Source organism: Hevea brasiliensis, chromosome 1, assembly GCF_030052815.1.
Source record: "Hevea brasiliensis isolate MT/VB/25A 57/8 chromosome 1, ASM3005281v1, whole genome shotgun sequence".
In the NCBI taxonomy this organism is placed as follows: Eukaryota; Viridiplantae; Streptophyta; class Magnoliopsida; order Malpighiales; family Euphorbiaceae; genus Hevea; species Hevea brasiliensis.
The window spans coordinates 119707980-119718351 of NC_079493.1; the positions used below are offsets into that span (position 1 = coordinate 119707980).

The window sequence follows — 10372 nt, forward strand, 5'->3', positions numbered from 1 at the left end:
TGATAAATAATTTTAAGTATTTAAAAATAAAAAATTATTTTTTATTAAAAATTACAAGAAAATAATATTTTAATTTTTTAACTAAAAATTAAGCCTCTTTAGCATAACAAAAAGTGAGAGTTACTTTACTTTTTTGAGGGTAAAAATTGCTTTTTGTCTCTTTTTTTTTTTTTTTGAAATTGTAAAAATTGCTTTACTTGTTAAGGGATAAATTTGAAATTTGCTCAAAAATTTTATCGACAGAGGTGTGACACGTGTCAAGCGTGAAAGCACCAAAATAAAACTTCCCCAAAAAAAAGAAGCCACATCACAGTGCTCTCACCGACCCTCCCGCTTGCTCCCTCTTTTCGAATTGGCTCTCTCCCGAAGCCCCTACGCTTGCTTGAAAGCAGCAAAAATTTACAATGACGGTTCTGGAGGATCCGCTAGAAGGATAAAGGGGATTGTCTCTCTTTCCTCGAACACTCGCGTCTCTTCCTAATCTGTCCTCAGCCCTTCGATCTCGACGATCCTCACTCCATCCACAATTTCCTCAAATCCGTTGTACTTCCCTCTCCGTTTATGCTTTCTCTTTTTTTTTTTTTTTCCCTTTGAGCCCCATATCAGCGATTTCTTTGTTTCCATTTAAAATTGCATGGAATCCTGATTTTTTTCCCATTTTTTAGATCTCTTCAGTTTTTTTAATAGGAATTTCTATTAATTTTTTTCCAAGTTATGCTCCATTTTTAGGTCCATTCGATTTCCCTCCAAATGTGATGCACTTTTGGGTTTTAGATGTTTATTTCTTAGTCGAACTGTAGATATTTTATTTTATATCCCTAGGGCTTATTTAGTTAAATTTTCTATTAATTTAGCCTAACATAGATTTTATAGATTTTCTTCTGATTAGCTACATTTTTTTTTTCGCTGCTTCACTTCTCTCTGCTTAGAAAATTATAGATTTCTTGGTTTTGGTTTTGGGGTTCATGTGTAGCTTTAATTAAAGTACTTGTTCCATGTCCTACGGGATGTTAATTCTATATGGAATTGAATGTTTATGAGAAAGACTGCTTCCTCAGATGTTTGTAAGCTCATAGTTTAGGTTTTGCGTACCTGCTCAGAAAATACAATTGAGTGCAGAATATTATGCTGCTTCTCTTCCTTATCTGGGAAGAACTGAAAAGTCTGGTTCACTAAAATGATGATTGTTCTGGATTGATTTTCCCCACTAAAATTTTTGCATTTGTTAACTTTATGCTATGTTTAACTTTCAGCCTGTGCAAAATCCTGGTAAGCTTATAGAGCAGGCAAAAACTATTTCAGATAATACTACATCTGTTCCAAACGCAAAAATGACCAGTGAAGTAGCGTTGGAGCACAAAAATGATGTTGTTGCTGAAAAAGCTGTGGAATTTCCCCGGGGACAAAGGCCTGGGTTAGGTCGTAAGCGTCCTCGATTTTCTTTGCTTCCTAATATAAGGTAAAAGCTTATTCATCATAAATAGAAAGTAAAGTTAATGAACGTACTGATAACTGAAATATAAGTGAATTATGCTATTCTGTATTTGACAGTCAACCTACCGTGAATTTGGAGCCAACTTTGGACTTTGATAAACTGAAAGGTCCAGAGGAATTCTTCTTGGCTTACGAAAGGCTTGAAAGTGAGTTGCACTTATTGTTGTCTGCAACGATCCATGTGCCAACCAATTGTTTGTATCTGAAGTCTAGTTTATGCTGTTTTGTGATTGCTTTTAGATGCTAAAAAAGAAATAGCCAAGCAGACTGGCCATGTGTTTACAGATTCTGATCAGTACAATGTGTTCATGGTTCCACGGTCTCAACGACTGGGAATTCCGGGGTATGATTGTTATTGCCTATTTTTGTGTGTGTGTGTCTCTCTCTCTCTCTCTCTCTCTTGGTGTGTGTGTATTTATTGCATTTTTAGTTCGGCAAAACCCATCATCAAGCACTTGAACTTTTTGAGTTTTGTCTATTGGGCCCCTATTTTTCAATAGTATGCTATTAAGCTTGCGAACTTTCCAATCTAAGCATGCTGTCCATTACGCCATGAATTTTTTTTATATATTTGGTTTCATGCCCGGTCGTTCAACTATAGAAGCGATCTTTCTCATTAGAAGTTTGATGGAGAAATATAGAGATGTGAAGAAAGATCTACACATGGTTTTTATTGATTTGGAGAAAGCCTATGATAGTGTTCCAAGAGAGGTCTTATGGAATGTGTTAGAACAAAAGAGGGTATCTATTAGGTACATACAAGTATTGAAAGATATGTATGAAGGAGCAACTACTATTGTGCGCACAGTGGGAGGGGACACAAGAGATTTTCCGATCTTAATTGGATTATACCAAGGATCAGCCATAAGCCCTTACCTTTTTACATTAATTTTAGATGAACTGATGAAACATATACAAGAGAGTATTCCTTGGTGCATGATGTTTGCGGATGATATTGTTCTGATAGATGAGACACGAGAAGGAGTCAATAGAAAGCTAGAACTTTAGAGAAGTACTCTAGAGTCAAAGGGTTTTAAGTTAAGTAGAACGAAGACAGAATACATGCATTGCAAGTTTAGTGAAGGCCAAACTGGTGATAGGGATGGAGTTAGTTTGAATGGAGTGATACTGCGCCAAAGTAATCACTTTAAATATCTAGGCTCAGTACTTCAAGTAGATGGGGGATGTGAGGAGGATGTTAGTCATAGTATTAAAGCCGGATGGTTGAAATGGAGACGTGCCACGGGAGTTTTATGTGATCGTAAGATTCCCAATAAATTGAAAGGAAAATTTTACCGCATGACCATACGATAGGCTATGTTATATGGTAGTGAGTGTTGGGCACTGAAAGAGTCGTATGTATCTAAGATAAGAGTTGCAGAGATGAGAATGTTAAGGTGGATGAGTGGCCATACTAGACTAGATAAAGTCCGTAATGAGAGTATTAGAGAAAAGATAGGAGTGGTGCCAATTGAAGATAAGTTGAGAGAAGGGAGATTGAGGTGGTTTGGTCATGTGAAGCGTAGACATATGGAGGCTCCAGTTAGACAAGTAGAGCATATTAGGTTAGAGGATAGAAAGAAAAAAAGGGGTAGACCTAAATTGACTCGGAGGAGAGTAGTACAACATGACCTAGAAGCATTACACATTTCTGAGGATTTAACCCAAAATCGTTCAGAGTGGAGAAAGCGAATCCATATAGCCGACCCCAAATTTTTGGGATAAAGGCTGAGTTGAGTTGAGTTGAGTTGTATATTTTTAAAACCACTGTTAATAAATTTCCCCTTTGTTTCATAAAAAAATTCCTGTTAGATTAACTCCTCACTTCTCATAAGTTGGAGAGTTTGTGGGCTCAATGACAAAAAAAATTGAAAACTAGGTACTCAATAGACAAATATTGAGAAGTTAAATGGTTTGAAAATGGGTTTTCCTTTTAGTTTTTATCTTCTTAATATCATATCTTTCCACATCTCAGGAGATCTAGCATGGCAAAATACAAACATCTCTATCCAACCATGCTCTCCCAAGAAACCTCTGAGGAAGACATTCTGTCTAGTTGTGGTCCACAACAAGAACATGCATGTCCAAATGTTGCATCCCATCAAACAGAACCAGCAAATGCAGCATCACAACAACTGGAACCAACAAATGATGCATCACAACAAACAGAATCAGCAAGTGTTGCATCAGAAGAAATGGAACTAGATGGTGAGTGAATACTGCTTCATGAACACTGTTATAAACCAATTCTCTCTCCCCCTCTCTCCCTTGAAGACCTGTCCTACTATTTGAAAATCTTGTATTTCATTTCCCTGATAAATGCCTGATAGCATATTAATTATTTCCATATAGATTCAGAAGTCGAGGCTGAGAACAGCGTTAATAAATTTCTGGATGAATTCCTTTTGCATCATTATGAAGAGTTAGAAGGGGATGGGGCAATCAATCTATTACAAGACCGCTTGCAGATCAAACCTCTTCACATAGAAAAATTAAGCCTTCCTGAGCTGCCAGATATTCAAAGGATTAATTTCAAGGCATCTGGAGTAAACTTGCCAAAGCATAGGAATGTATTATCAGACATACACAACTTGTTGAATGGAGCAAAGAATATTACTCCAATGAAGCTGCAGAATGCAGAAAGTTCTGTTCCTAGTTTTGGTTCACCTACTCCACCAAAAAATCCACTGGCTTCGTTATCATTATTGAGGAAAGTTATATTTCAGCCAAATCTATCAAGCGATCCATTTTCAACTGTTGATATTGGCCAACCATCAGCAAGAAATGCTTCTCCTGTTGAAGACATTAATAAAGATTCTGATCCAATTGATGTGGAAAAGACTTTGTGCATTTCTTTTGAGTTGAACTCTCTAACAACTGAAGAAGATGATGGCACAATTGTTGATAGGAGTTCAACTATGGCAGTTGGAGATTTCACTTGTTCATTTGAGAAATGTTTGAATGAACGTTCTCTTAGACTTGCGTCTGGCAATGGGGTTGGCCTTAGGGAATCTGGTTTAGAGTTGGAGGATAATAATGTCTGTATGGATTATGATGTCATAAATGAGAATTTAAGTCAAGCTGATGCTGTTGTAAATCGTCAAGCAAATGGACCCGATGAACTAGAGGACATCGTGAGTTTTCTTTTATATTTGCATCATTTTTGAAGTTTTTATCTTGAATGTTATCCTGTGAGGTTCTGCAACAATATAGGTGGAAGATGTGATGCGGGAAGCTGTGGCTTCTGTGCCTTCTGATCAAAAAACAGATGACTGTCCTGTGGAAATGTCAAACAGCATTCAGAATAAGCATGGTATAGTAATTTCTCTGTGGTTACTGGATGAGATGTACTGGTTAGATACAATTTACAAAAAGTTAAATGACTGAGCTATTCAGTAACAAGGTTGCTCAGCTCTCAATTGATGTTCTCTATCTCTCTCTTTCCTCTAGCCTATACCACATGAAAATCTTATGTTTCTTTCTCTTGATAAATGTGTGATAACAAAAGCATTATTTTCAAGTTGGTTCATAGTCAAATCTGAGAATAGGATAATAAACTTTTAATTTCTCAAGATTTTGAAGAACTGGATGGGTAGCAATTGCTTCATTACATGACAAGTTGTAGTTCTAAACCTTTTACATAGACAAGAAGTTTGTGTTTGTAAAATGAACCACGTTGACCTGCTTTAGTTCTCAGTGGACTAAAAACTATTTCTGTAAAATGACATTTTTGGAATTTGAAGATTTTATGTTTATACTTTATAGTGATGCATTAACAAGCTTCCACCACAAATTTGCAAGGCAGTAATGGATTAAGATGTATTGGCACTGGATACTTTGCTTCTGCAGTGGGACTTTGATTGTTCTAAACTTTTTCTGTTACATGATGTTTGTCATTTCAACTTATGGTTTCATGCTTTATTTTTTTCTGGTAGGCCAATCAAATCTTGCTGTGGGCAAAAAACGTGCATTAGATGGATGTGCTGACATTCAAGATGGTGCTCCAGAACAAATCCAAGAGACTATTTCAGAACAGCAAAATGAGGTTTATATTTCTTCTTGTTCATTCTTTCATTCAATTTGACATTTGGTGTCTATGCACTTAAAACTTCAGTTGTACATTTGTTCATGACATTCATCAAAGCTCAGAATCATGTGTTTCTTTCAGTAGGAGGAGTTCTTTAATTAATTATTTATTTTTGATATTATTATTTTCTCTTATAAGAATTTTTGTGTCCTTCAGTCTTTTTGTTAAACATCTGTACTGCCTATTTTATATAGATAACTTGCATTACACCTCACTCAAGTTAAAAGATATGAAAAGAAATGCAAAATATTAAATAATTCTAACTAATGCAAAACTTTCCAGCTTGAACTTCTCCATTTTCAACTTCTCTGACAACTGCCGTTAGCCTACTTTTACTGCAAGTCTAGGTCAACTGAAGTAAATGAGGAGTTCCACACTGAGTGTGCTTCATCTAGTCTGTAGTAGCAGTTATTTAAAACATGCTGTTGTCATTAGCTTGTGATGAAGTTGGCACTTGGCACATATTGTTGATAAATGGTTGAAGTTGTCTCTATTTGCTATATTAGCTGAGTCCATTGTTTGAACTGATGGAAGTTTTGATATCTAACTGATTCTTAATTTCTTATATTTGTATTGGTTGTTTTAATCCTGTCTGGCTATCTACAAAAACGGAATCAAAGCAATCCAAATGTCATGAAATAACCTAAAAGGGCAATTCTGATCTTGAATTGCATGTGACTAAAAGACCACATATATTGTTGTATCACTCACACTCAATGAAAGGTCTTTGCCAACTTGAATTGAGGAGGTTTCCTTATAATTTCTTTTTATGGCCATAAACATGTCTGCTAGTCAGAGTGTAATGCATGTAAATATGGCATCAATTGTCATCTGATGCAAGATTATGTCATTTATAGTCCAGTAACTCCAGAAGCATGAGAACTATTTAAACGATCAAAAGTAGAATAAATTATTTGTTGTTTACTAACAATTGTTAAATTTCTGCTAGTTTAATTAATTATAGATACGGCATTGTTTGTAAATTATACACGCGTTGTCAACAAGATAAAAAAAGAGGTGGTCACAGAGCAAAATAAAAACTGAATTAGTGTGCTACATGCTAGAGAAGTTATTATCTGTTTTTGTCAATGCAGAAATTTCAAGAACCTTCTGCAGTATCAATACAGAAGCAAAGAAAAACAAAAGTACATCCACACAAAGGACGATATAATACAGCACAGTCCAGAAGGCAAGGTCTTGCAGGTGCTTACTGTTGCATTAAGTCTTTCATCCTGTAGTGTTCTCTCTCTCTCTCTCTCTCTCTCTCTCTCTCTCTCTCTCTCTCTCTCTCTCTCTTTTCCCTAGTTATTGTGCTGGAATATTTTGATGTGTTGCTTTCATGTGTTGCCTTACAATTAAGAACCTATGATGAAAAGTATACTTCTTCACTTATATGGAAAGAGAATACGTCTGCAAAACAAATCATACTGACCTGGCTTGGTTATCAACAGATTGTGAACTATAATTTGTAAAGTGACATTATGGAATTTGAAATTGTAAGCATTTAAGATTTGTCAACCATAAGTTTTTAATGTTATCACCTAACTATTGTTTGTCATGTGTTGCAGCAGAATACCTTCTGCCCTGGGAATTTAGTTATTGTCAATTTGTCATTGACGTGATTTTGTGCCATATTTCATTTCTTTTTCTGCAATGATTGAAGACCAAGCAATGGATGGGTGCGATAAATGCCAGGACAGCACTTCAGATCAAATCCATGACACTACTCAAGAACAAACCCAAGCCACTTCTCCAGAACGCCACAATGAGGTCCATATTTATTCTCAGTCATTCTATTTGTTTGGTGCTCAGGTCTGTCTTTTTAAGAGTTTTGGTTACATTTTGAGTTGCTGAAATGTGCTGAACTTAGGAATCATGAATTCATACTTGCAGGATGAGGTCTTTAATTATTCAACTATATTTTTACCCTGTCAAGTAAATAGTGTTCCTTTTGTTCTTTTGTTAAACATTGGACCTTCTATTTTAATTAGATTTCTCATTTTAATGGGATGTCTTGACAAAAAATCCAAAGCACGCCTTTCAAATGAAAAGTTAAGTGGTAACTAGAGATAATAATCTATTAGGTTGAACTTACTCATTGAGTAATTTTCCCTGTGTAACCTGTGCTGTTAGCTATTGGCAAGCATTTATAGTCAGTGGTTGAAGTCTTTACTATATGATCCGCTAGCTGAAGACATGATCTGAACTGAGTGCAGCTTAATGTTTAGATAAGTTTTGAATGTCTTGGTCAATCTTATTCTGTCTGGCTTTCCAGATAACTGGAATGAAATCATTGCAGAGGTTTGAAACCCGTGCTGTGACTATAATAGATGTATGACATCTGTTGTCAACTGATTGAGATGTTTTCTTTTATATTCAAGCAACTCTAAAGCATGTAAACAAAAAATAATTATGATCAGTACAAGAAACTTAGGCTTAGGAATTGTGAACTGTTATTGTAAGCTTCTATAATTCTATTTCATTTGGTGGTATTTGGTTCTGTGTAAAATTTGTTGCTATTCTTGGGCAACAGCAGATTCAGGAATCCTCTGTGATATCAATGAATGAGAGAATCAAAGCAAAACCAAATCCAAGAAAAGAACGCAAGAGTAAAGTTCTCTCTGGGAGGCAAAGCCTTGCAGGTTCTTACCATAGCATTAACTTTACATCATTTACTGTGTTCCTGCTACCACTGCTGCATGCCATCTGTGTGTTTTGTGTTTCAAAGCTATTGAGCTAAGACTTTATTCTTGCTAAGACTTTATTCTTGCTTTTATAGGTTGTGGTATGTCATGGGAAACTGGGGTAAGACGAAGCACCAGGATCAGGTCAAGACCTTTGGAGTATTGGAAAGGCGAAAGATTTTTATATGGGCGCATTCATCAGAGTGAGTACTTTCTTCTTCAGATTTGTTAGCACAAGTAATTTTGTTGTTTATGACAATGTGTGATATTAGTTTGACTGCGGCAAGATCTTTCTACTCCAGTTGTTTAAAAATTGGTGTTCTGTGATGTCCAAATGGATCAGTGATGGAATGCCTTCTGTTTCTATTACTCACCCATAACATGTACCATGCTGTTATTAATTTTGTTTTTTCAGATTAAACCTTTTTATCAAAACCAGTAATATGATAAAATATTTTTAACAATTTATTTTTAAATGTGTCACAAAATTTGCAAGGTGAAGAAGCTTGACTTATTTGTTCAAAAGATAGTCACTCATAACCATAAACTTGTAGTTATCTTTTGAGACTTCAAAATATGAATGCCCCAAAAACTCTATAGATTTCATTCATGAATTCTTTTGTAAATAAAAAAAATAACAGACTGGATACTCCCCATATGTGATTAGGTTTCCCAAATATTTGAAAGTTTAAAATTGAATTATGTCTTTGTTGCAGGTTTGGCAACTATAATTGGGATAAAATACGAGTCTCCACAAAAAGATAAAGAAAAACCCACCATGAAGGTGAAATCTTTTGTCTCTGATGAATACAAAGATCTGGTTGAACAAGCTGCTCTGTATTGAGATGATTATGATTATGTTTATGGACTGAGTGGACAACGTGGATGTGCAACAACCTAGTGTCCTATCCATGAACTCATAGTTACATTTCCTAGCAGTAATTTGCATGCTCAGCTGTCTGAATCTGTTTCAACTCCCTTACTTGTATGGATGTTCATGATGTGGCTGTTTGAAGAATGTCTCTTTCATACACGTCGTGTAGTTGGTGCACTAACAAAATGTTTCTTTTCATAGACCATCCTAAAGCAGCAAAGCTGAACAACATTTGTGAGACAAATCTGATCATATGTAAAGTTTTTTTTTTTAATCGGAGATAAATATGCAAGCATAGGCTTAAGGAAGAGACATGCTCCTTAGTAAAATCATGGCATTTTTACAAAAGTGTGCCAACCTTGCAAGTACACGCCCGCACTTATCCAAAAACCGATGTAGGATCCTGAACCTCGAAGGACCAGCCCACAAAGTTGGGGCTCTGTTCAGGTGTTTTTCGACTTTTGCAATGATTGTTGAGTTATTTAGTATAATAGCCATTGTTAATTTGATCATTATTGATGTTTTCAATGCTAGTCTTAAACCACTGCATCCTTCCGAACATGGGCTAAAAACTAGTCCTCTATTATTTTCTCTGGCAAAATGCCTGGATAAGCTGGTATTTGCTTCATTGACAGATGTGATTTTAACATGCGAATAAACTGTGGGAAAATTTACATTCTATTTCATTTATCTCAGAAATTGGACTATAACTTTGCATTAGTGATGGGTTGACCTTGAATATTTATAAATTTCTATAACAGGTTGTCGTTTGTCCCACTTAACTTACCTCTAGATTACTACAAATCTCCCCAACTCACTTCCACATTTGCGCTTTATCAGAGGAGGAATCACTTGTGGGTAAAGAAAAGAAGCCAATTGCTTGGCCATGGCTTTCAAATTAGAAAGTTCTTAGTTTCTTGCCCTTTGAAATTATTCAGTGCACTGGTTTTCGAAGTATACAAGTTTCTCTAACAATTATACAAGGTTCCCAAATTATTTTTATTGATGTAGTTCAAGAATTTATAAAAGGAAATACGTACACTATTTTATAGTGTACTCAATTCATTGAATCATTCATCTGAAAAAGATTAAGAATAGTTTGTCCTTGCCCTGAGAAAAAATAATAGGAATAAAGTGACGACTCAAAAGGAAAAAAAACTTCTGATTGCACCTGCCAAGTTAGAAGAATAATATTAGGTTTATGCACTTCATCAGTTTAGTTTTAATTAAATC

At 35.4% G+C, this 10372-nt stretch overlaps 1 protein-coding gene across 8 annotated transcripts; it reads left to right on the forward strand.

The window, feature by feature from the left end:
- Window positions 1-295: 295 nt before the first annotated feature.
- On the forward strand, window positions 296-9667 carry LOC110653834 (centromere protein C). 8 transcript variants are annotated; one of them, XM_021809627.2, is made up of 13 exons: window positions 297-543; window positions 1254-1459; window positions 1552-1640; window positions 1735-1837; window positions 3470-3702; window positions 3847-4628; window positions 4708-4807; window positions 5430-5539; window positions 6676-6784; window positions 7245-7351; window positions 8115-8223; window positions 8361-8468; window positions 8982-9667. In XM_021809627.2, exons 2-13 carry the CDS (start codon window positions 1332-1334, stop codon window positions 9107-9109), a joined length of 2106 nt encoding a protein of 701 aa, XP_021665319.2. In that variant the 5' UTR covers window positions 297-543; window positions 1254-1331; the 3' UTR covers window positions 9110-9667. The 8 variants fall into 8 exon arrangements, 5 of the variants coding, with proteins under 5 accessions (XP_058005318.1, XP_058005319.1, XP_021665319.2 ...); XM_021809629.2 differs by having other exon boundaries at window positions 8118-8223; XM_021809628.2 differs by having other exon boundaries at window positions 1303-1459.
- The last annotated feature ends 705 nt before the right edge of the window (window positions 9668-10372 follow it).